Raw genomic sequence first — 27,018 nt, forward strand, 5'->3', positions numbered from 1 at the left:
CTCCCTTTCCCTTCCCTTCCCTTCCCTTTCGATTTGCATTTGGTTCAGTCAGGCAAAGCATAAAGTGAGGACCTACTACGCACCAGGCATCATGCTGGGAGCTGGTGGGTACAATCTTAATTAAGAGCGTTGGATGCAAAGAGCCTGGGATGTGCAGTGGGTCATGTTGAACTCAGGTTCTGGCACTGCCCCAGTCCCTAACCCGTGACCCTGAGCACATCAGCTAGCCTCTTGAATTCTCAGTTTCCTACACTGTAAATCACGACAGCTCTTCATCTACTGTTAGTATCTAAAGGGCCTTACAAATTATAAAACTCTACATAAGTTACAGTTATAATCAAGAATTTGTTCCCACTCCTTAGAGGCCCCCCATCTGGAGGTGGGTGGAGGGGTCAGTACAGACCTTTATTTCAGCTATTCTGACCTAAATGGCCTCTTGGCCTAATGCCCTTCTTTTTCATTCCATTTATTTATTTATTTATCTGCAATTTTGCAGGATAGCTAGATTGCATTTCTCTAATTTACTGATGTAGGATTAGGTGAGTGTGGAAAAGAGAGAAAAGAATCATAAGGAAAAGTCGAAGCTGTAGGTGTTGAGTTAACCCAGGGAGAAAGCTACAACCCCTGCTGGCTTGGAATAGCCCTGTGACCTGCGGCCAGTCTCCCCGTGCCCTTCCCCTTAGCTGGAGGCAGCAGGGCCCCACTGACGGGTCAGTACCCCATCAGGATTCATTTTCTCACCAGGGAATTGCCCCTATCGCGAGTTATGTTACCTCAGTGGTCTAATTTTATCCTTTTGTCCTTTCATTTAATAGTAAATGTCTCTATGAAACCACTGCATGTAAAGAATCATGCTAGGCTCTGTGGTGGGTACAAAGTTCTACACAAGACTCAGCCCTGTCATTCAAAGACAAAAATAATTGCTGCCATTTATTGGAGACTAATGTGTACCAGGTACTATGCATATAATATTTCATTTGGCATATATTATTTTATTTCATATTCACAACAACCCTATTTGAAAAGTGTTATTTTTATCCCATTTTATCGTTGAGGAAACTGAGTTTATGTAACATGCCCAAGGTCACGTGGCAGTGATTGGCAAAGCTGGGGTTGTCACTCAGGAAAGACTGCTCCGGAGCAAAGCTCTAGCCTGTGTGCCATGTTGCTGCTCCTGCACGTGATCTGCTAAGAAACACATGTCAAATGCCTAATCACCACTCAAGGCAGCACTGCATAAATAGTGTAAGTGGGGTACAGGGCATGCCGAAGGAATGCAAAGAAATACTGGGGCAGGGTGGAGAGGCAGCGAAGGATGCACAGACAGGCACGTGAGAAAGGACCAAGTGCCTCTGGGCAGAGGAAGAGTGGGAAAGACAGACCACCCAGGTCATCATTCTTAGAGCCGGAGGTGTGGAATGATGGAGTGGAATACAAAAGAGATGGAGGGGGGATATGATTTGCTTCCAGGGTGATAATCATTAACCATATCTTCAGGGATGAAATGTTATGCCAAAGGGAGAGGGACACCCCAGAGGTCCTACAGGACTCAGGCTTCCCAGAAACAATATCCTGGGGTAAGAATTTTCAACCACAAACTGGTGAAGTGGTGAATCAACCTGCAGGCTGGAAGCAATTTAGGCCCATGCAGAGCCTTGACCCTGTGTCTCTTGATTCTGATGACCCAGCCCTGGCTTCCCAACACTGACTCTTTTTTCTGCCATCTCGTGCAGCTCTTGCAGGAGGCCACCATGAGCTCTCTCTGGTGCTCAGGGACTGGAGATGTCATTGAGGACTGGTGTCGATGTGACTCCACCGCCTTCGGAGCTGATGGACTCCCCACCTGTGCGCCTCTCCCACAGCCCGTGTACGGTTCCCTTTCTCAGCTTCTCGCATGTATGCCTCAGCATCACTCTGTAAACAAATACTGAGTGTCTGCTATTTGCAAAGCAATAAGCTGGGGCCCGGGGAACAGAAAGAAGAACATGACACAGTACCTGCCTTCATGGAGGTACTACTAGCAGAAGCAGACACATAATTTGTTATAGCAGAAGAAATGGTGTGAAAAGTGTTATAAGAGACATTTAAAGAAAGTCTGAAGAGATCAAGTCTGAGTTTGGCTTCACAGAGGAGGTGGCACTTGAACTTCTCCTTGAGGGTGGAGGACGTAGGACAGTGTGGATTGAAGGTAATAGGGGTAAAAGTGCTGCTGCAGCAGAGAAAGTTAGAGATCTGCAGTGAGAGCTTAACTAGACCAACAACGCAGCCACTCACCCAGCACTTACTGGTGCCAGGCACTGCGTGGGCCAGTTCGATGCTGTTATCAGCCCCTCTCCCCATTTGATAGATAAGGAAGTTGATTCAATGGATTGTATCATTTTTCCAGAGTAACAGAGCAGGAAGCAGAGCCATGGCTAACAGGACATGTTCTTAGCCACTTTAGTACAGCGAGGATAAAACTGAGAGATGATTTTGGGTAAAACCAACAGGGCTTGGTGGCTGACTATAGGGTGAGGAGGAAGGAAAGTTAAAAATGGACTTAAGGCTCATGACTCATGTGGCTGAGAAGATGCATAGGCCACAACTGAGAAAAGAAGCATTAAAAGATATGCAGGTTTGAGGGGAGCCCAGTTCTTTTTGGGCTAGCCTTGGAGTGGCTTCGCTCCAATGGCAGTTGCCAGATCAGAGGCTAAGATGGGATAGTTCTGTAGAGATGTTCGGTGGGCAGATAGGAAGACGGTCTGGAGCTCTGCAAAAATGTAAGCACGAGAGATAAGAAGATTTCAGTCAACCCCAAAGAAATGAGAGATGGAACCGCAGCTATGAGCAAGGATGCTCTGGAACAAGTATCACGTGGAAAGAGCAGAAGACTGGGGACGAACATTAGGGGCTGTGCATTTGAGAGGTCAAGAAGTGCCACGAAGGTGCCTGAGAATGAACATGTCCAATTTCTTTCCCGTCAGGGGAAGGCTAAACAGAGCTGCCAGGCTGAGGGGCTGGTGCCCCAGGCTGGAACCATCTTCGCCTATAATTATGGCATGGGAGTGAATCTACAGAAAGAGCATGTCTGATAAAGAGTGCTGGTAGGACAGGCTGGAAGGGCATGACCCCATGGGTTGGTAAGGCAAAGAAAGCCCAAAGTGAGGATCAGAACCTGCGGTAACTAGAAGGCTGAGCAAGCAGGAGCAAGGGACTGCGGGAGGAAAGCAGTGACAGAGAGGCTGCCCTCTGGCCGGCTCCATGGAGGTACGGGTGGACATCAGAGGGCCAGGACTGGGCAAGGAGAAACTGAGAAAGAGAACACAAGAGTGAGTATCATTACAAGCCAACGTCTTCTCTTTCCTACAGTCTTCCTCCTCTGTGTAGGTGGTTTTAGAAACGCCAGCCATTGGCTTCTTGCTCTTTACAGTCATGACTTGAACCTCTCAAGTTAAAAGAGGATCAAGCTCATTATTTAAAAAGTCCTTTCAGGGCTGGCCCGGTGGCGCACTGCTACAGTGCACCACTTGGGAGCACGGTGGCGCTCCCGCCGAGGGTTCGGATCCCACATACAGACCGGTTCCCGCTCACTGGCTGAGCGAGGTGCGGGAGCAACACCGAGGGTTGCGATCCCGTTGCCGGTCCCGGTCTGGTACGGGCGCGACACTGAGGGTTGTGATCCGTTGCCGGACACGGAAAAAGAAAAAAAAAAAAAAAAAAAAAAAAAAAAAAAAAGTCCTTTCATTTAGTAGAAAGGGAGCCACTGGAAGAATTTGGTGCTGGTAGACGGATTCACCGGATAAGAAAGCTACCTTTGAAACATAGCACTGAAGCCACCAAACAGTTATCAGATGGACACAAGATCCAGCCATTATGTCGTAGGGTTGAATTTGTCTCTTACATCTGCGTGTACTAAACGTCATAGCTAGAGATCAAGTTGGACTAAATTTTATAAACAGGAAACATCCATTAAGGACTTCACTTTTCTTGTCAACTCTGATCACTTCTTTCAGTAGCAGACCTTAGTTTCTTGCATTTTAATTGGTAGATGGGAACAGAAATGCACTCTAATTTTACACAAGTTCATGTAAATCTCACACACTTCTACTTCCCAGAAGAGGCCTCTTTTAATCCATATTTTCACAGAATTTGAGTTCTCAGAAAGGCTTAGTTACTCACTTAAGCTTCCTAATGCTTTTTCTTCAAAATAGCACTCTGCATATGACTCTAATTAATGAATTTGTCAATATCCACAATGTCTTGAGTCTATTCCATCTTTAATGTCATATGTAAACTATTCACTTCATAGGAAGCCACTAGCAGAAGAACATGTGTTTTGTATTATTTTCCCACTAAATGAATTCCTTATTATTGCTCCCACAGCCTCCCGTGATTTCTTGTTGAAGTTCTTATCACACGTTATTATAATCACATGTATATTTTTATTACCCACTAAGCTCCATAAAAAAAGGGGCTGGAGTGGGCTTGTGCTCTGCTGCTTTCCCGGCACCAAGCACATACTCACAAGTAACGGGTGCTTCATAAACATTTGCTGAATTGAAATTGAACATTGCAAATGGTTTGGTGTGATCCATCCACAGTATCTTGCCCAGTGATCCTTGAGACCAATGACAGGCACCTGTGAGCTGAATGGAGGGTAAGGAGGGCCAGGATTTTGGATTGCCGTGAGATATGGGAACTAAGAACAGGGTGAATGGCAGGGATCTTTGTAAAGGAGGGAGGCTGGAATGAGCAAGAATTGGGAAAATTCCCAGAATCCAGTGGTCTAGGAAGAAACAAGGAATTGGAAGCAGGAGGGAAACCTGAGACACATACATGAAGTCAGAACAAGGCAGCGAATTGAAACCACTTGGACAATCAGGAGATCCATACCAGTGAATGTCAATAATGATTATTGAATCTCTACAAGGTACAAAGAGGTATGAGTTGGCAAGGCATGACAGCGGTCACAATGGACAACTTGTAAAGAATGAGGAGACTATGAATTTGGAAAAGCAAGGAAAGACTGAATTGGGGAACTAGGATATTTAAAGACATCCAGGAGCAAAGGCAGAAACTGAAATCAGAACCTGAGCAAGCAGGCATAGGACATCACCCCAAGAAGAACTTGACGTGTGGCCAACTTTCTCTTTCCCAGTAATGACATCTGTGAGTGTTACTTCCAAACTGAGCCTGTCCCAAGGCCCAGCCAGCCGATGGCCTGGGGAACAGATACATTAGTAACCCATAGCAAGAAGGAAAGCCACAGTTGCCCCCACCAGCAGGGCAGGTTCTGACAATGTTATGGAAACTTAGCTAATTGTGGTTTTATTAATGCAGGCTTCTCCTGGACACCACCTTCAATGGGTTTTAAGATGGGCATCACACATACATTCTCTTAATATTTTTCAAGAGCAAATCCAGAAATTGTAATATTTTTAAGCTATATACAGTAGTACTACCCCAAAAGCCCTATCCCCTGAACCTTGCAACATGCAGACATTCATTCATCTTTGACTCATCTACTTATTTATTTATTTACAAATATTGGTTGAATTCCTAATCTGTAATAGGCACTTAGATGCATAAAACATAAACCTCAGGGGTCCTCAGAAACCTTGCTCCCTAGTGAAAGAGACCATCCCTCAAAGAGATCATTTTAGTAGTTGGTTAAGAAAGAAGAGTTTACAATGTAACCATTAGGAAGGTGGCCAGTGACCAGTGCAGGTCTCAGCTGGGTCCCCATTTCATGTTTCTTCCTGTCTATACTCAGGCTGAGACTCTCCACAGTTCACGAGCCCAGCAGCACCCTCGTGGTCCTGGAGTGGGAGCACTCAGAGCCACCAATCGGGGTGCAGATTGTAGATTACCTCATCCGTCAAGAAAAAGTCACTGACAGGATGGACCACTCCAAAGTGGAAACAGGTGAGCATCCCCCACTTCATGGGCAAGTCTTGATCCAAGGTGGTAAAAATAAAACAAAAGAAAAATGCCCTGCCTCGTGACTCTGCTCCAGGTCCCCAGTATCCCAGGGCAGTGAAGGAGGAGCAGGGGGCAAAGCAGCTACTGTCTCTTCCGAGCAGCAGCCATCTTCTCCATTTAAGAGTTTTTGCATGGTGAGCATCTGACAAAGTCTTGTTTTGATTTTGCTTTTCTTTTTGTTTATAAAAGAGGTGTCCATTTCATTGCCTCTAGGCACACTTACAAAGAAACAACAATACAGTACACTAGTTATCCTAGTCCACAATTAGGAAACAATTCTCTGCTAACCACTGCCATGATTACAGAAAAAAAAAAAAAAAAAGATTCCTTTGCTAATAACCCCCCTCCAGGCAAAAGCATGTGCATGCAAACTGATGAGCTTGTACTAAAGCAAACTTGGCTTTTGTCAGGTCTAGCCAGAACAGGGAAGACTTAAAGAGGTAGAAACCCACCTGAAAAATGTCCCAAGCCTTAGTACTTCATTGTCTACACATAGGGAAAGGTCAACATAAACAATCCCTAAAACTTAACGCATGACATGTGGTCATCAACAAGGTGGTGACGACCATAATCTAATTCAGGGTAAATAGCTTCTGGTGGGCTTATCACGAGGCTTGGCAACATAGGCAGCTGTCTTCAGGCACAGGTAGCTGTCTACTCCTTCTGAGCCCCTTGCTGTGATGTACACAGGTATCACTAAGGCAGGGCAGTGACCAGTGACCAGAACAGCCGTTCTCTGTCCATGCCAAGAACATTTCACAAAAGAGGTCACATCTTGCCTTAGTCGTTTCTCAACTCTCTCTGGACAAAATGGCTCTATATTGATTGGTTAAATATGAAATAGTCAGGAAAGACTATTCCTTCCTTCTAGGTCTCCTTCTTCTACTAGGAATTTAAGAAGACCCAGTAATTTTAATGCTATGTTCTCTTTGAGTGGATTCCACGTCCTCCATGTTCGGCCATGGCTGTTTCTAATGCCTTTTCCCTTCCTTCCCCTCTGCCCAGAAACGGTGCTGAGCTTTGTGGACGACATCATCTCTGGAGCAAAGTCTCCTTGTGCCATGCCAGCTCAGGTGCCAGACAGGCAGCTCACCACCATCTCCCTCATCATACGGTGCCTGGAACCTGACACCATTTACATGTGAGTGTCACACACCTGCCTAGTATCACACACCAGCCTGCCCAAGGCTTTTCACTGGTTCCGTTTTGCTCCTTGAGTTCCTTTAGAGACTTGGCAGACTTTGAGTCTCTGAAGTCTTATCCCAATCTGCACTAGAGAGAGCCTGCTTGAGTGCTCAGGCAGAGTGGAGAGAATCTAGAAAGATAATGTTCTCCCATCTCTTAAGGAGTTTACAACATAGAAAAGAAATATATAAATGACTAACTCTAACGTAAGGCAGAGTGAAACAGATGTGAGACAGAGCAAGGAACGGGTTGTGGAAAAGAAAGAAGAGATTAGGGCCAGCCCGGTGGCGCACTCGGTAGAGTGTGGCACTTGGGAGTGCGGCGGCGCTCCCGCCGAGGGTTCCGATCCCATATAGAGACCGGTCTGCGCAGTGCGGGCGCGACACCGAGGGTTGCGATCCCGTTACCGGTCGCGGTACGGGCGTGACACCGAGGGTTGTGATCCTGTTACCAGTCATGAAAAAAGACAAAAAAACGAAAAAAAAAAAAAAGAAAGAAGAGATTAATTCTACGTAGAGTGGGTGTCATCTAACCTGGGCTGTGTAGAATTTCAGTAGGTAGAGTGATACTGGAAGAGGCACACCAGGCTCAGGGAACAGCAGGGTCGAAGGTGAGGGAGCAGAAGGAAAGTAGCAAGTAGTCCAGGAGGGCTGAAGCGGGCAGTGAGCACAAGTCCAAGGGAATAGAAGAAAGTGGGACTGGGAAAACGGTGCATGCTACAGGTCAGAGGAGATTTTTTTTTTTTTTTTTTTTTTTTTTTTTAACAAAGGGAGTAGAATACCAAGAACTCTGCTTTAGAAAGCTAGCTCTGGTGGCGCTGAAATAATTTATAGAGGTTAGAAATGGTCAGCATTTTTCTTCAAAGAAAACACAATGAACTATATCATGGCACTTGGAATAATCCCATTCTTTCTGTGAACTCTTTCCCATTTCTCTCTGTGCTCTGGGAACAACTGTAAAATATTTGTGAAGCAGAAACATCAAAGATGCCAAAAGAGGAGAGAAAGTGATAGAATCTAAGTCATGATGGAAAAATCTGGGGGCTAAGGCAGAATTCAGAGTGATGGAGTTCTGGGACCTTTTGACCCCATTGGTATGAAAAACATTTAACAGTTTACAGATGAGGTCACAAGAATAAAGTCAAGGTTTCCAGAGTAAATCATTTCCATTTCCACAGTTAAAGAGTTCAAAGACGAAAAGCACTAGAAATTTGAGTGGCATTGATTGCAAGATGAATTTAGATGCTCAGGCTGAATAGTGTCAGTATAGGAGCAAGAAATGTAAGCATGGGCCATGCATGATGAAAGTAAGACACACGTAACACTCTAGATGATTTGGAAAGTATATATAGACATAGATTATAGTACTAAGACCAAGCAATGTTAGTCTACTTTTTGAGTGATGCCACAATGCCATGATCCTCATCAGCTCTCCTGCTATTGGGAAGTTGTGGCCCTTTGTGGAAGAGAAGCAGACAAAAGAAACAAAGATTTGAGGGTGCAGATCATCTAACCTACTATAAAACATCTCAAACTCATTGCAACTTGAATTATCATTTATAATAAGGGCTCAGTAATTCATGTCACTACATCACAACTGTTAATTAAGAATTTCAAAGTTCTTATTGGAAGAGACTGGCATGGTTGCGTGAGGGGGGCCAGCCATTACCCACCCTGGGACCCGCCTCAGGTTGGCCTGATTTGGCTACGTTTCCTGATCAAAGACCTGGGGTCAATACATTCTCCCACTCCTGCTGTCCTCGGTGATTGGCCAGCATCACCCTCCTATGTCTTGTAAAACACAAACTTTTTCGGTCAACGTTGATTATTGAAGAAGTTGGAGACAATGCACAGGGCTAAGGAAGAAACAACCAGGCTCCACTAGGTGGCGCTGCAGATCACACGAAGAGGCGACATGGGAGGGTCTGGGAAGGACATTCCACTCCGGAAGGGTTAGAAGGATCAAGTGAAGCCTGTGCTGCTGCTGTTCCTGGAAATAGGGAGAGAGCCCTGGATTGAGAGTTGAGAGTGCATGGGCCCGAGCCAGGTTTCATTTCTAAATATCAAGTGACTGTAAGCAAGGCACTTAAACTTGGTGCAACTAAATTTCCTTCTCTATGAAATGCGAGGAAGGCAGCCTTCATCTCTGGAGAGCTGAGCATGTGTGAGTGCTTTACACTGAGTGTCTCCGGGAATCCCACGCAACTCTGTGAAACTGTTTCCACTTATAGTGGAAAAGCTGAGATTCATACACTAGTTGTCTGGGGTCTTCACACACTGCATCTTACTCCCAGCCTGCCAGGTTCCCTGTGAGGCTGTGGGAGCATGGCCTTACCACCTCACAGTAGCGCACAGAGCTGGCTGTCAGCCTGGGTCCACACAGGGAGACCTGCACCTCAGCTTTTCTAGCTTCCTTGTCAGCCTGTGGGTTTTACTTAGTGCATTTTTAAAACATTATTTTGAGAAGGGCCCATGACAGAAAAACAGTTACAAGCCCCTAGTTGAAAGGGATCCTCAAGAGTGTCTGGTCCAACATCTTCATTTTACAGTTGAGGAAACTGAGGCCAGAGTGGGGAGGAGACTCACTGGCCTTCTGGCCCACTGCTCCTCATCAAAACACATGCTCACAAGACAGCCACTGTCTTTCTGTGCATGGGACAGCACACAGGTAATTCAGGAAAAAAGGGAGCTGGCTGGGGTGGGTCAGCAGAAAGCACCCTGCCTGGAGGGGGACAGTGGAAAGACACAGACAGAGCAGCCAGCCCTTGACAGGAGGCTACGGATCCTCCGTGCACACCAAGTCAGGCCGTTAAGACCCAGCCCTAGAGCCAGAGCTGGGCTGTGTGGTTCCCACGCACGCAGGCCCCCACCAGGGTCATCACCACGTCTCTGACAACGAGCTGAGCAATCCTAGCTGGGCGGTGCAAGGCGCCCAGGAGCTTTGGACGAAGCACTAAATGTACTTATTCATGAGCCCTCTGGATTGGCAGCAGGGCTTATCTCTTCTGTCCAGTAATTCCAAGTAACCTTCTTACTGTCCTAGGAATATTCCATGGTGGGAACTATACTGTTAACAATAAGCAGAGAAGGCCTTCCAGAAATGACTGCACGTGGCATTTCCACATGAAAATGGGTAAAATGCTCCCTGGGCCTTGACAGTACAATGAGCTGGCCACTCTTTCAGTGTCCCTCCAGGACCAAGGGAGCCGACACTGCTGAGGAAGGGCTCTTGGGTCAAGCTCTTCTTTGCTTAGAAGATTATACAAGCATTTTCTTTCCTAATACCTATATCTGCTTCATATTAAAGAGGAAATATGCTATTAAAGATGGTAAGAGCTTAGGAACCTAAATTTTACACTAATTTCCCAGTCTGAATAATGCAAAAGTTCATATCAGCACAGACATTTTTGTCCCGGCTCAGGATCCAACAGAGCTTAGCTGAAACTTAGAGCAAGGCAGGCCTCAAAGCAGAGCTGCCTGGAGGAGTGGGATAAGCTCTGGGGGATGGAGGTGGGTGTTGACTGAGAGAGAGGGTCCATCTGACAGCCAGGTGGCACCTGAGGCTTAGGACATTGCCCATCATGGTCCAGGGAAACTGCTAGAAATTAAGGGTCCAGGAATAAATAACAGTGGGTTACAAAAGGCAGCTGGAACCCAGCCATAGACAGCCTAGGGCAGGCGACCCTTTAACATACCAGCAGGCAGCATCACGTAGCCCATCAGTGGGAACCAGACTGCAGCCCTGACCTGGAGGTCCAAGGCCATGCTCAGGGCCCTGGAAGGCAGACGGGAGAAGGCATAGCAGGCCAATCTCGCAGGGGCTGGGGCACCAGACAGGTTGGGTCTTGGCAGTGGAAACCAGGGTGGGGACTCAGATGCACAATGAGGGAGGGCGGGTGCTGAAGGGAGAGGGAGAGAGCCAACTGTGAGAACCAGGCACAGGGCCAGGCCCGTGCCCCAGCCCAGTGACCTCGCCATCCCCAGAGCATTGGCACAGGCAGAAAAGGGGCTCCCCTCTCCTGACTCTGCTGAGAACTGACTGTCAGAATTTCAATCAGGGGAGAGTCTACAACAAAGATCAAGTGACCCCACCTCTGGCCAGGAGATGGATGTCCTACACACCAGGGGCCCTGTGTCAGGACGTCCAGTGAGAGAAGGAGGTTCACTCGGATCCCTAGAGGGCAGTCCTATTGAGGTTTGCAGGATGCTGTAAATCTTTGGGCTTTCTTGCTTCCTACTCTCTGAAGGGACAAGGGTATAAGGGAGAATTTTGCCCCATGCAAGAATTCCAGACCACAAGGAGCAAGTCTGAAATTGCCCTGTGGTGCCTCTGCGCCCATCCCTGAGAGCCTGAGCTTAAGGTGGTCTATAGCAGGTGAGCAGAGGAGAGAGCTGGTACCTCACCTGATCCTGGGTTGAGGGACAGGATTCAGAAACAGAGCTGGTTCCATACAGGGCTGATCGAATCACTGGTGCAGGGTTTGGTGGCCTCAGTTGGATTCTAGAAACTGTACCAAGAAGCTGATGAGGTTTATGGGGCCAAATGAGGGAGAATTCTGTAGCTGCCATGGCTAGGGCTGCCCCGAGAAGCTGTGTGGGGCTGGGTACAAGGGCCCACGCAGACCTGGGAGGACAGAGATGCAGGGAGAGAACAGGGGCTGGACCCTGGGTTTTAGATCAGAGTCAGGGTGGGGTTTAGAACTAAGCAAGACTGTTGGTCAGAATGCAGGAGCAGGACATGAGGCAGAGGTGGGGGGACGGACTGAGCCCCGCTGTGCAGATGTGCAGAGGTGAGGGCTGAGCCCTTGGTCCTGGTCTGACAGGGAGGAGGCCATGGAGCCCTGTGGGAAGCCAGCAGCTGTGGCCTGGCTGCCACGTCCTGAACCTAGGCAGGTCACCCCATCCTGAGTCCACCCGGTCAGGGTTCCTGGTGGGATGGAACCTGCCTGCGTGAGGACTGGGGGAAGGTAGAGGGAGGACAAATGACATCTCAAGATGCACAGGTTCTCACACTGACCATTCTCTGGGCTTCTTTGTGGGGAGGGAATGGTGGACAGAAGTTGTCTTTTTTCTGTTGAGAGAAACACACGTTTCTTGGCAGAACAATAGGGCAACATTGATTTCTTTTCTGTTTCACCAGTTCAGATGTTTCAGGCCAGGCTGACATTTACCTGGGCCACTCCGTCTTAGGGCATTTCCCTTCCTTTCACCTCTCTTCCTCCCTGCAGCTCTGCCAAGAGGAAAGAAAATCCATGTTTGCGGATAAATGCAGCCTCCTGTAGTGACACAGTAAGAGAAGGGGTGAGAAAGCCAGCATTGCTGGTTTTCTGTGGACGGCCCACTAGGTTATCAGAGGCCCTGGGTGCAGACGCCAGAGCTCATGTTCATGGGTGTGTGCAAATTCCCCTCTGAGCAGCAGCAGCCGAAGCTTCTCTGTTTCCTCTCCATCCAGCTCTGTTGCCCAAAAGGGAAAGTTTATGTTCAGCCTTTAATAAACAGATTTTCATCCTCTTCCTGGGAGGGCTCTCAGAACTGTGTCTTCACAGCGTTGGGGGATTGCTATGTTTCCTCTCTGGATTCGTGTCCTCAATGGGGAGCATTTCGGTGGGACAGATGAGCTACCTGTGGGAATGAAGTGTCCAGCCATAGGCAGAACAAGACCCTCCACTCCAGCTGTTTTGCTTCTGACTTGAAAGAGCGAAACTGTCCTCAGTCCTTTGCATAAAGGTGTCAACTGGGCACAGCACAGAACAGAACTAATATGATTTATGCAGTGTCATAAATCACCTAGTGTTCCAGGTCTTTCGTACGTTATCTCATTTCATCCTCACAATGGCTTACAAGTAGTCATGTTTTCATCTCTGTTCCACAGATAAGGGAAAATAAAGCTCACAGGAGTTAACTAAAACCACATGGCTTCAGACCCACCTTCTGACCATCTGTTTCCAAAGGGATATACTCTTGCCCTCAGCTCAGTGGCTGTCAGAATTTCACTGGCACAAGAATCATCTGGAAGGGTGGTAAAGCACAGGTTTCTGGTCCCAATCCCTGGCATTTCTGATTCAGTAGGTCTGAGGTAGAGCCTAAGAATTTTCACTGCTCACAAGTTCCCAGGGGACAGTGAAGTTTCTGTTCGAGGGACCTCACTTGGAGAACAAATACACTGTGCCATGATACTTTCTATCTAACAATATGCCCAAGTCACCCTAGGAAGCAGAGAGAGGCTCTAGGCTGCACATTTTCTGAGCAGGGTGGTGGCTGTACATGTGCCTCAGGATGACAAGAGCAGCCAGGGCCATGACCCACCCATTCAGGCAAAGCTGGGCTGTCAGCCCAGGCTGCAGAGCCAGGCCCCAGCCATGTTCTCTCTGATAATAATGCCATCCCACCCCCCTGCCAGGTTCACCCTGTGGGGAGTGGACAACACAGGACGGCGCTCCAGGCCAAGTGACGTGATCGTGAAGACCCCCTGCCCCGTGGTGGATGATGTCAAAGCCCAAGGTAAGAGACACCGAGGTTAGCAGAGTCTGGAAAGGGATGCCCCAGGGGTCTCCCCTTTGCCATGAGGAAAGAGGGACCAAGGAAGTCGAATGGAACAACCTGGAGTTCAGCAGGAAAAGAGAAGAATTCAAGGCCAGTGTCGGAACATCACCTTTCAGGAAATACTCCCAGCCTCTGTCCTCTGGAAGAGTCCTCGTTGTGTTCCATTATTCCATAGTCCATAAGTCAGCGAGCCAGTAGGAGACACCAATGCAGACCTCTAGCATACATGGTCGTATTCCAGGTGCTTAGGAACATGGTGAAGTACCTGTGACCTCTGCCCTCAGGATGCTGATGGCGTCACTTCCTCTCTTTATAGGTGCTGGTACATCTAAAAGGCTGTCTTGAATTAAAGCATAGCAAGGCTGAAGATCTGGAATTAATTTCTATATCACTCCCTCCCTAGCAAAGAAGCATCAAAATCATTAGTTCCATATTTTGGAGTTACCAGTACTTTGGTAAAGAATTCCCCCACCCACCACCACCTGGATTGGCCCTTGCTAATTAGGAAGAGTTTGTCCTCAGTCAGTATCCACTGCCCAAAAAGCTCACCTCTTCCTCATGATGCCCTTTGGCTGGTCTTGACACTGCCTCCTGCTCTAAGGATTTCACATCCCCTCCACAGCTAGAATTTTTCCATCCTGGTCAACACTTCTACAGGGCTCCAGCACTAATTAAAGTGATCCGATCCACCACCAATATCTGTTCAGTAGGACTGAACTGATAGCATTTGCATATTAACAGAAACATCAACTGATGCTGGAAGTTTAGGTTGTGCAAGTTTCAATAAGAGAAATATTGTGGCCAACATGATTTGCAGATACCCCTCAAATCACCTTATGTGTGGCTCCTGACTCCACTTGTGTCACATTGACCAGGAGGAACACAATCCCAGCATGTCCAAGGGCTGACAGCATGATGATGCATGATCACAGGGGAAAGAGTGATCTAGACCTACTTTAATTAAAACCACTGATACTGTAGCACTGTACAACTTCTGAAAAGATTTTCACACTTAATCTGCATGGCGTGTTAAAGTCACAGCTATTTTCAACACAGACATCTGATCATATCCAGGCTCTTTCTTGAAACTCGTTAATAATTGCCATTCATCTTGTGACAAAAATATTTAACAGGATTATCAGGACTGAAATGGAGTGGCCCCCGCCCACTTCTCTTGTACCTTTTTACCCACTCCTTCGGTCAATTTCTGCACTCCAGCCTCACTGCCTTCCTCAGTTTCCCCAACACTATCTACACTTCTACCACGGGACCTTTGCACATCTTGGTCCTGTTACCTAGAATGCTCTTCATCCTCACCTTTTCCAACTGATTAACTCCTCTCAGCTGCAGATCTCAGATCAAGTGTCTATTCCTCAGGGAAAAAGGGTCAGGAGCCATTGTCCTCACAGTAGTACCATGTTTCTTTCCTTTACAACATTCATCTCAGTTTGTTTTTGTAATGATGTGTTCAAAGTCTGTCTACCTCATCAGACAGTGAGCTCCTTGAGAGCAGGTGCCTGGTCTCTTTTTATCTGCTATTAGGTCCCTAACACCTGGAAGGCAGCATGGTTGACTTGACCGTTTACAGAAGAACTTAGGCAACAGTCCAGGTTTGAATTCTCCTCCCTGTCTAACTGTTTGACCTTGAGCAGGTTAATCCATCCCATGCCTTGGTTTACTCATCTGTAAAATGGGGGAAGGGGAGAGGAAATAATAGTACCCTAGCTAATAAGGTTCAAGTGAAAATTAAATGAGTTTATTTAAAATACTAGAAAAGCAAAAACTAATAAACAGTGCCTGTCACGGAGTAAACATTCAGTAAATGTAAACTATCACTGTTAACAATAATCAAGCATAGAGCCTGCCCTCTAACATAACTCAGTAAGTATTTACTGAATGAATAGAGTATTGCCCCATTTTATAGATGTGGAGATTGAGATTCAGAGTAGAGTAAGAGGTGGCCAAGGTCACAAAGCATCTCACAGAACTAGCCCTCTGACTCATTATTTGACACCATTCCCCATTCGTCTACGATGTTACCATTAGATATTTAGAGGGCTATTATGTAAAAGACTGAAAACTTTTTCTTTGCCTCTGAATACTGAAGAAAAGTCTTACACTGAAAAAGAATGTTCAAGTTAGATATAAAAATAATTCTCCCTTTCAGGAGTCTTAGTGACCCCTGGGGCATTATGGTAGAATGGCGATCTTTATGTGGGAGACAGATGTGTTTTTCTGGGTGAGAGCTGCTGGAGGATAGGGTCCAACTTCTGAAGGCATCTGCGGTTCCTCGATGATGAAAGCAGTCTGGGGTGGAAACCCCCCAGATGAGAGACTGTCTGGAGAGGACCCGCGACCCCTTATTTCATCTTCTGCTGATTTCTCACCCTCAGCCAGAGAGAAGCAGGTGACGAGACGGTAGATTTCTCCTGTGTTGGAGAGTTTGCTGGCGTCCTTGTAGGTAGCAGGATCCACCTTGGATTTGCTTGCTGAGTGGGCACCAGGCTGGTGGGACATCAGGAAAGTGATTAGCAGGTGGCTACCTGCAGGGATGGATGGATAGAAAGCAGCTCTAGAATAAAGAGGGGCCAGTGTGGGGAGGTTTGCCAGGGACAGACCACTACACTGTTTTCTCTGTAGGGCCCCTTTGGGTCAGCTCTAGACTCACAGAGTGTATCAAGATGTTCTCTGCTGGCTTGAGCTTCCTGACAGAGGAGACCTTCTGAAATCCCAGCAGACCAGCTGGGAGCACAAGAGCCAATTTAGTGCTGAGAGAATGGAATCACACTTCCAGGTCCTGTTATCCTTCATCTGGGAAGGAGTCCTGCACAGGACAAATCTGCAGATTAATGAGTTAGACTAATTGAGGGTATCCGTGCAAATTAACACAGTTCTAGCAGTTCTACCACAAAACCATATGCTTTTCCTCCCTAAAACCACCAGATGGTGACCAGAAATTTAATTCACTTGGGTCTGAGTTTAAATCTAATAACAAATGGGAATTGCCTTTTATGTGACCCAGAGCATGACTTCAGCTCCTGATTTCCTAGATGAAAGCCAGACTCTGTCCCTTCTATGAACATTTTTCCTAAACTAGACACTTTCTATGAAGAATTTTACTACGTCATGGCATAGAGCTCCTGTGTAAGTTTCTACCAGAGCTTTATTGGGACCAGCCTTTCACCAGTAGGCTCAAGCGCATGTCAGGAAGAAGATCAGCCCTCTTGGCCAGACTCCAGGTTAAGAGGTGGCCTTTTGAGAGCTCTTCCTGAAGCTTCGCTAAGGCAAGGCCAGTCCTCACCCACCACTCCCTTAACACCCCACCTCCCTCCCCGCTGCCAAAGGTAAATACCCATTTCTTTATTTGCTCCGTCCACAGCCATTTAACGAGCTCTGGTATTCCATATTAAAGAAACAAAAATAATTAGACTTAGAATCTATGTTCAAGAATTTTATAATCATATTCCATAATTTTATTAATTTATCCAGAAAATGTTAAGCCCTCACAAAACACCTGTCCTAGGTATTAGGAGCAAGACCCCTTGCCTCATGGAGCTTATATTTTAGTAGGGGGTGACAGACAACAACAAAAAATAGTAAAATAAAAAATATTTCAGATGATAATATCTATTATAGAGATAAATAAGCAGGGATATGGGATAGAAAGTGCAGAGAGTAGAGTTTTAACTAGAGTGGTTTGGGGAAAAAGTAAAGGAGGAAGCCACCCGGAGATCTGGGGGAAGATCCTTCCAGATAGAGAAGCAGCAGTACAGAGATTCTTGGCATATTTGAAGAAGAGAAGGTGCGGGTGGGAGGGGGAGGAGCAGGGAGGAGCTCATCAGATTAGGGAACTGGACTCTGCATGGAATTGGGTTGGGAAGCCCTGACACCTTGAGCAGAAGGATGACATGAGGTGTCTTAAAGTCTGATAGATGATTCTGACTGCTGTGTAGAGAACAGATTCCCAGTAGGGGGTCTAAGGTGGAAGTGGGGGGACCACTTAGCAGGCTCTGGCAATTCAGAGGAGAGATGATGCTGTTTTAGACTAGTGTGATAGTAGCAGAGGTGGTGAGAGGTGGTTCAATTCTAAATTGTCTTGATGGTAGAACCAAAAAGATTTGCCAGTGGATTGGATTGAATGAAAGAAGATTCGTGTCAGTCTTACTGTGTCTTGTGAAAAGTCACGCACAGAGGCATGGACAGAATGCTGAGGGGACACGAGCCAGCTCGCCTGGTTCAATGACTTGTGGTTTTTCCCTGGAAGACCCCACAGCCTAGATAGGCAGAGAAAAGGCAGAAGAGGGAGCAAGCTAGTAGAGGGTACCTGCAATGGGCCGTGGGGATTAGGTCAGGTAGAGAAGGAAACTAACACAGGGCTGATGTCTGGAGTGAATGCAGGAGCTGCAGGGCTTAGGTCTCCATCACTGAAGAACAGATTTAGTAGTAGGAGGAAATACGGAAGCTGCGAAAGGAGGTTTTGTTCACAGTATGTGACATTAAGATTTATATTTCAAGGGTGGAGCTGTTCTCAGGGTTGGTGATTGGCTTTTGGTGGTTGGAGGTCTCTAGACTTAAAGAGGCCTTTCACTTGGGGCGTGAAGTCACCCACAAAGGGAATGAAGTGGAGAAGATGAACCAGAAGCCAGATTCTTCCCATGGATATAGAAGAGTGGTCAGGAAATGAGTAGGAAGAAATAAGAAAAGGCAGGTGAGTTTTGAAAGTGGAGAGGTTTTTATATATATGAGGGGACTTCATGCAAAAAATGGAATTAAAAGATCACATGAATCTTTCCAAGAATTTTTTTAAGTCCCCTCAAATATAGAGAGAAAAGTGAATATTTGCAAGTGGCCACAAAAGGCTGGGAGCCTGCTCACCTCTGGGGCATGGGAGGAGGATTCCCCTGTCCTGGAGAAGGCTTCGGCCAACACAGGGATGTGGAGGGGAGAAACCATGTGTGCCCAGGTCAAGGGGGAAGGGACAGTTGTTTGTCATGTAAAAGTGCTGGTCCCAGAGGATGTAAGAAAAGTTTGGAGAGTATAAGTTAGTGTGAACAGTGGTCCTCAAGGTGTGGTCCCCAAACCAGCAGCATCACCATCACCTTGGAACTTGTTAGAAATGCACATTCTCAGGCTCCATCTGAGACCTCCTGAGTCAGGAACGCCAGTGAGAGCCGCAGTCTGTGTTTCAGCAGGCCTTGCAGGTGACTCCGATGCACACGCGCTTGAGAACCCTGGTGTGGACGCAGCCCAGAGCGCTGGGGAGCGGGGAGGAGGGAGGTATACAGCGGTGGGCGTGAGGGAATGCCCCGCCATGCGGACAGAGCCCAGAGGGACAGAGGCAGAAGGCCAGCTGGGATTCGTGGTCTCGGGTGACCGTATGGAATTGCACCATCAGTGACTTCAGCGTGGGGCAGGCCAAGGTGGCAGACAGCCCCAAGGAATAGTGAAAGTGGTAAATTAGGACCTCTGTTCAGGGGACTTTTGCTATGGTGCCAAGGAAATCGTGAGTGGAAGGCAGAGGCTTCCCAGGACTCTGATTTCATAGTAAAAAGAGCAGTCACCACTGGGGAGTGAGAAAGCTCACTTCTTCCCTGGGGTCACTCCTCTCGTTTAAATCAGACTGTTTTCCCCAGTCTTTTGGACTCCTGTGTTCCTCTCTCTCTCTCTCTCTCTCTCTCTCTCTCAGCATTGGGGAAAACACGATCTAGTAAAGAACTGGTAATAATAATACTACTAATATCTATTGTCGTCTTAATCTCCCCCATTCACCCATTCCAGACACTCTGGCCTATTGTTCTCAAATATGCTGCCCGCTCTGGGCTGGGAGCCTTTGTGCTGGCATCGCCTGTCCTGGCACACCCTTCCCAGATATCCCCCCAGCTCATTCCCTCCCCTCCTCCAAGTCTGGCCTGTTCAATGAGACCTACAAAACCACCCTGTTTAAAATCACAATGCCTCCACTCAGCATTCCCAAACTTCCTTCTCCTGTTTTATTTTTCTCCACTTTCTAACACACTGTATTTTACTTATTTATTATGTTTATTGCTTACCTGACTCTCTCCTACCACTACCATAGGTGCCAAACAGTGAGGATTTTTGTCAGATTCTCTCACTGATATAGCCCAAGTACCTAGAAAAATGTTGGGCACATAGTAAGCACTTGATAAAAATTTTATTGAATGAATGAATGTCAGCTTACTTTATCCAGACATTGTGCTAAAGAAAGGTTTTACATTTAATATTACTTTTATTCCCATCATAATCTCTGAAGGTGTATATTATGAATCATCATTGAACAGACAAGGAAACTAAGACCCAGAGAGGCTAAGTAACTTGTCCAAGGCCACACAGCTAGTGTAGTGGAGCTCAACTGCATTTGATGTCATGGTGCTTGTTCTTAACCATACTCCTAGGTCTGAGGGCCTCGGCCCCATCCCTGTTAATTTGTTCTGCTGCCGACAGATCATGGTTTTCTTCTAGTGACTGAGTTTCCTTTTTTGTGATGAGGCTGTGTAGACAGACTGCTTGCCATCTTCTCACCTGCATTTTACCTGTTCCTGAACGTCGAGCATGTTAAAGTGAGGGAAGACAGACACCTGTCTTTGATAACTCAACACTTCTGTGAAGTTGAAAGCTGGGTATAATTATAACTAAAAATACCTACATTCATTTCCATTCTTTGAGTTAGTAAATTCTTGAGATGCTATGATGGCTAATGAAATAAATCTCTCAATTTTCTCTATGGAGATAGAAGGAGCCAGAAATACTCATTCTCTGGGAGCCTGGAGCATAGATCTTTCTAAATTTAGCACCGCATTTACTGATGTAGGCTCTCAAGCACAGCCAGGAGTTAGGTTGTCTCGGTTTTTGGATATCTGTGGAGGAACCTGGTCCAACCCCACATTAGCCTTTTCTAGGTGGGTATGACTATTGCGTTGAGAATGGCAAATAAGCCAGAAAACACCTTCTCAGCCATTGCTGTTCCTCAGCAAAGATGGTCACAATCCGGGCCTGGGATGCGGGATGTCATTTCCCATCACAGGAAATAAGAACAGATCGGCCTCAGTGCAGGGGTCAGGGAGGGAGCCCAGGCCTCCGTATTTAAGCTCTGGTCTGATCACCAACATTCTTCCTTCTCTGGTCATTCTCAGCAAACACTCCCTGTCTTCTGTCAAACACAACACAGCTCCAGAAATAGTCCTTTTGCTTCTTTCTATCTCAACTCCAGAAAATGACAGGCTCCCTGCCTACCTACTAGCATTCCCTCTTACTTGATATCTCTGGTCCAACCATGGCAATGCCCTCTACTAGATATTGTCACCCCAGATTTGCCACCCCCAAGACTCTGCCTCCTGTACCTTAGATTGGTTATAGACCACCAACTCCTGAGCATCGGTGCAAAATAGCCAAGGCAGATAGACATAGTTTTAAATCTTGACTCCAGACCACATTGGCTATGTCACCTGGGCAGGTAATGTGGCCTCTCACTGAATCTTTTCATTTGAAAAACAGACACATATTTACTTCCATCTTGCAGCGATGGTGTAAGCATTGAAGTTGACATATGGAAAGTTTTTGGCAATCATAGGCCTTTAATAAATAACTGGGGACACCACAGATCCTTGTTTTCTAAATCATTGCCCTCTTTGTCTCTTGATCCCACTTTAACTATAGAATTTTAACAACCTAAAAATCTAAGTGGATTTCTGAATCATATTTATTTTTAATTTTTAACAACTATAGAATTTTAACAACCTAAAAATCTAAGTGGATTTCTGAATCATATTTATTTTTAATGAAGCTAAATGTGCCAGCTACATGTTTGATATAAACTGGTATGGAGAAATAACATGAGGAAACCCTCCCCTGAAGTAGATTTACATTGCTCCCAAAGTTGGGAGTTCTATTCATTTGGCTAACATTTTTTGTTCTTTTTTTATCCACTATATTGTCTGGCCTTGTGCTAGCCGATCAGGACACTGAGGCAGTAATACCTGGCTCCTGTCCTCCTAGGCGATGGGCAAGACAGAAAAGTAAGAAAATCATCACAATGTCTGAGCAAGATAGGGATAGAAATTTTGTTTATTGCAACCGAAGAAAGTCCTACAATAATGACTTTGTCATTACCAGCAGCCCTGAATTCACTTGGATTTGTGACAAGGAATCAGCTTGCTATGCCTTTAAGCTAACAGAGGATCACCTGGGCAAAGTTCTGGCTTAGGGACATGTGGGGTTAGTTTCTTCACTCCAGAATTAACACTGGATCCAAGATAAAGCATTGCTCTCCAGATCTTAGTTTCCAGCTGTTTAAGGGGAAAATGTAAATCTGTTTTCTGACAGGTTTAGTAAGAAAATGTTTAATGACAAAGTGTGCTGAGCTCCATAAGCAAAAAATGCCAAGGCTATACAAAATCATTGCCACTTTGCCAAGATCACCAAGATCAGTCATAGCCTTTGAGGCAGAAATATCAGAGACATAAATTAAACCAAAAGATTACTCATGTGGAACTGTAGAATGTGCTAGATTCAGTTTCTGTGTCACCGTAGATCTGCATGCTTGCCTTTGTATCTGGTTTAGATGGTCCTAGCAAAGGTTCTGTGTTCCTACAGTCATGGCTGATCCAGGTTCTTCATGTCATTCACAAGCACTACCTGATGGCACGTCACTTCATTCCTGAGTCAAAGACCTGCCTGCCACCTGCTGCCCAGGGCTTCTCTGTTGCTTTTACAGGATCATTTGGCACCCAAGTGTATGCAACCTAGAAGTGCAGGGTTGTTACTGCCTCCTCGGAGCAAACCTGGATCAATCGTGGATGGGAGCTAGAGATAAAGTCTTCTTTCCTTCTCTCTGTACACAGACCAGTTGGGGATCCAGGAGCTTTATACATCCTCTCCTGCAAAATGTAGCAGCCAGCTTGTCAGGAAGATGTGGCAGCTCCTTAGTGTGCTCCCTGTATTTGTTCTCCCTCTTTTCTTGCTTCATTCTCCTCTATTCTAACTCCTGCTTCCCTGGGATTGCACTTGCCAATAAAGTGTTAATATATGAGCTTTTGCCTCAGGCTAAGTGCTTTTAGGAAACCTGGGCGAAGACAGAGAATATTGTAACTGAAATTGACCTTAGAGGTATTCTAGTCAAAAGTTTCTATTTTATAGAAGAGAACACTGAAGCCCAGTGGGACAGAGGTAAGAATTACTCAGATCATTTTCTCCAGGCCTTAGGTTTAGTATTTTTTAGGTAACATCATACACACACACATATACATATACATGTTTATAAGTATGTACACACACACGTGTGTGCACATACACACAAGTGTATATGTTATATGTATGTAGTATATGTGTATAATCTTATTTATTTGTCTTTCTTCCTTCTTAGAAATAGCAGACAAGATCTACAATCTCTTCAATGGCTATACCAGTGGGAAGGAACAACAGACCGCCTACAACACCCTTCTGGATCTGGGTTCCCCCACCTTACATCGAGTTCTCTATCACTATAACCAACACTATGAAAGTTTTGGAGAATTCACCTGGAGGTGTGAGGATGAATTAGGCCCCAGGTAATCAATAAACTGTATTGTCTATTTTAAAGACTCTGAAATTTCATACCTCTTACCCTGTAACACTGAGTCCATGAAGCAGAGGTTTCCTAGGTGAGCTTAGGTGTTCAGAGAAGTCTCCTGCTTTTAGACAGCTCAGGTCATGCAGATTAATTTTGGATAAGCTCTTTTTAAGTAAGCAAGTCATGAATGCATTTCCTGAACTCTGAAAAAGCCTTTGCTCTTGACCTGTTTTACCCTCATCTTTATCAGGCTGACACAGCATTCCAAATGCTAAAACTGTAAGAGCCAAAAGCTTAGTCTTGTGAAAGACAATTAGGAATTACGTTAAAGAGATTATCCAAAAATATTCATTGTCTATATTATATGCATTATAAAGATCTACTTTGAATTAAATTCCATATTCCCTTGAAAGACAACATGGGATTAGCCAAAGACCCACCTTGACATCTATCTTGGCCAAATTTAGGATGGTAAAGTGTTTGCCAACCTACTCTGGCCAAAGCCTACAACTTTCTAGTACTGAATCACCACTGCTTTATGTTGAACAGACCAGACAGAGTTCTCGGAAGGTGAGGGATGAGAAGGACGTGTGGACATACCACCTCTCTTTTGCTCCGTTTGTCATAACTGTATATCACTGCTTTGAGAAAACAGATTTCTCTGGAAATACAGGAGTTTTCAGACAGTCTTGACAAAGAAGATTTGTCCATGGAATTTTGGTACCTATATGTCCCCAAATTATTTAGAAGTTGATGAAGAAAAAATTGAAATAGGGCCAGGGCTGTGAGAATAGGAAAAAGGAAAAAAAGAAAAAGAAAATGAAGGAAGGGAGAGATGGTGGGGGGAAGGAAATGAAGAAAATCAACACTGTAGAATCCTCTGGCACTAAAAGAACTTTTGCACACCAGCCAGCAGAGCTGAAGTCATCCATGCATCTGACCTCTGGCCACCCTGGAGGGAGACAACCTCAGTGAGCCTGTCGTGACCTGTAATTTTATGAACTTTCCTAGAAGACCATTGTTCAGGACGTTTTATCTCTATTTTCTTACTTTTGAAGGAAGGAAGAAATTTAGAGTTATCTTCCTGAAATAAAATGAGTTCATGTGTAAAGTCAGGCTGGATCTTTCTACATTCTATAAATTATGTCCTGATGTTTGTGAAGAATGATAGTCCTTGGGCAAACAGATGCCACTGCGATGGACCAGGGGGAAATACATCAGGGACATTTGTCTCAGTTTGGGTAAGAAGCAAACCCTGGGCTAAAAAGTAGAAACATTTTAAGAAACGTCCTCTTTGCTCCATGCCCTGTCTTTGCAGCTGACCTTATTATTTCTCACACTAATATCAGCCCCCCTCTGACCCTCTCTCCTCCTCCCCCTCTCTCCTATCTCCTCCTCACTCCCTCCCCTCCTCTCTGCTCCCTCTCCCCTCTCGTTCTCTCTTCCCTCTTTTCTTCTGACATTTATTGGGTGTATATATACACTTCTCTGTTAGGGAACATAAATGTCACAATTTGAATAGCACTAACATCACATGTATCATCTTGATTTCTAAGAGCATTTGGAGGGCTTTTAAAATTTCTCTCTTGTGAGTCAGGAGTCAGAAGGAAATTTGGTTAATGAAGGAAATGAACAGGGGAAGAAATGTGGATCTCAATATAAAATAAGGCAGCTGCTGACTATACATTCTCCTCCCAGGGGGATCTTTTCATGATAATACTGGTCTTTCATGGCTACTTACTTTTTCAAAATTCCATAGTTTCATTAGCCTATGAGAAATAAAGTTTTGCTTTTTAGTGTCATGGATCTCAGGGAGAATCACAGGAAAAGAAAAGTCCTGTGCCTTCAAATACATCAACCCACTTTGGGGTTGTTTGTGAGAATACATAGAAAAGGGTCTGTGGGTGCATACTTCCTGTGAGCAAGCAGAAAGGATTCTCTCTGTTTAGTTAAATCCAGCCCCACTGAAACTCGGGGAGGCCTCCAGATTGAGCTGAGGGTTGAAAATACTTTTAACAACATTGGTTGCACTGTTCCTAAGAAAGAAGAAGGCCCCAGGCTCTGAGATGCTCAAGGGCAGTCCCAAATTATTTTTTTTTTTAAGTGAGCAATGGCAAAAGCAACGAAGACTGTTTCAGCTAATTAAATTCATTCTTCTGGAAGGATGGCCAGGATGCGTTCCGTTAGCCATTTCTTGAAGATGGTGCAGACACTGCTGTACCTCGCTCTTCCTTCCCTCCCCCTTCCTCCACCTCCCAAGAATTTGTCAGCAGCTAATGGCATGCAGTGGGATAGACTAAGAGGAAGGGTCATAAAGTCCCTGTTGATGATGACTTTCGGAAAACCTGCTTGGCCCAACTGCAGAGGCTCATAGGGAAAGTACAGATCATCTGCCTAAGATGCTATTTAGTCGGCAAGCGGAGTGTTTGTTTGATTTCCTCTGACCCACCATTGAGGTTGGAGAAAATCTGTCTGTCCCTCCAATGATCACACACCACTCTTAGCCCCTTGACTTGGCTGCCGAAGCTCACCACCTGCCTTCCAGCTCCACCTCCACCTTCGTCTCAGCATGACCTCTTCGGAACGCAGTGAGATCACCCCTCGGTGAGGCTCATTGCCAGGGCAGAAGGAGAGGAATGAGGTGAATGTGGTCCTTGTTCTTTGAAAGCTCATTCTAAATGGGGTGCAGAAACTCCCAGTTTCTGGAAAGAATTGTTGATTAAAATAGAACAAAGAGATAGTTCCTTGTATGTGAAGTTAGCCTAGAAGTCAATAAATACCACAAGGAGCCTTTTGCAGCTTCACATGAGCTTGTTCAAATAAGAGGTCTTTGAAGAATAAGAAAAACACAGCTTGGCGAGGGGATTCTGCTCCTTCCCTTATTCTAAGTGTTCAGAGTCAAAGCCAGTGAGGGCTGAGAACTGGCTGTCAGGTGGTCCTCAGGTCTGACACCAGCAGTGGATCTCAGGAAGGACAGGGTACACCAGTGAGGTGCTGGCGATAGCCCATCTCCCCAGGCCGTATGCCAGAGGGATCCCTCCTTTCCAGTGTGTGAACTTGGGGCGACCTGGCTCTTCCCCCTCCTTTCTGTCTCCCAGGGATCTGCAGTGACTCAGGCTCCCACTCTCACCTCCCTGTCCCACTCCTGATGGGGAGCTACAGCAATAGCAACGGCTTCCTCGCTCTCGGGGGAGATGGATGAGTGGGCGTGAGCTCAGCTGGAGGTTCATTAGGTGATGCCCACATTTTCCCAAAGAACGACCCTGAGTCAGTGTGAACCGAGGGCATCACTACACTGTAATTATTCTTATTAGCGTTATACCCTCTATAGTTTTATAATTACCTCAATACAGGCCAAACTGGTCAGAGCTGAAATCCCCTTCAGTTCGGTACATTGACTGCTTCTACCGGTTCAGAAGTAGCCTTGAAAATGGAAATATTCAGTCCAGAACATAATTTGTTGCTTAGTGATGATAAATTATTGGCTTTCAAGAAAATGGATTTGATTTGTCTTTTAAGACTGCCTACTCTATGATTTATTTATTTATTTATTTAAATTTTTCTATCATGGTAAAATATGCATTAAATTTACCATTTTAACCATTTTTAAGTGTACAATTCTATGGCATGAAGTTCATTTACGTTGTTGTACAACCTTCACCATTGTCCACCTCCAGAACTTTTTAAATTTCCTCAGTGGTATATCTACTTTTTAAAAAAATGGGGTTAGTGTGCTCAGAAGAGAATGGTGTACTGGAGTCCCCT

At 45.7% G+C, this 27,018-nt stretch overlaps 1 protein-coding gene across 1 annotated transcript in view; it reads left to right on the top strand.

Moving 5' to 3' along the window:
* LOC103606094 (astrotactin-1-like) overlaps positions 1-27,018 on the top strand; it is an 81,567-nt gene that overhangs the window by 53,198 nt on the left and 1,351 nt on the right. The window contains exons 6-10 of the mRNA XM_008590688.1: positions 1,734-1,867; positions 5,753-5,904; positions 6,967-7,102; positions 13,546-13,646; positions 23,068-23,251. Of these exons, the coding sequence (XP_008588910.1) occupies positions 1,734-1,867; positions 5,753-5,904; positions 6,967-7,102; positions 13,546-13,646; positions 23,068-23,251 (707 nt within the window). The remainder of the gene's footprint in view (positions 1-1,733; positions 1,868-5,752; positions 5,905-6,966; positions 7,103-13,545; positions 13,647-23,067; positions 23,252-27,018) is intronic.

Source organism: Galeopterus variegatus, unplaced genomic scaffold (genome assembly GCF_000696425.1).
Source record: "Galeopterus variegatus unplaced genomic scaffold, G_variegatus-3.0.2 Scaffold6284, whole genome shotgun sequence".
Lineage (NCBI taxonomy): Eukaryota > Metazoa > Chordata > Mammalia > Dermoptera > Cynocephalidae > Galeopterus > Galeopterus variegatus.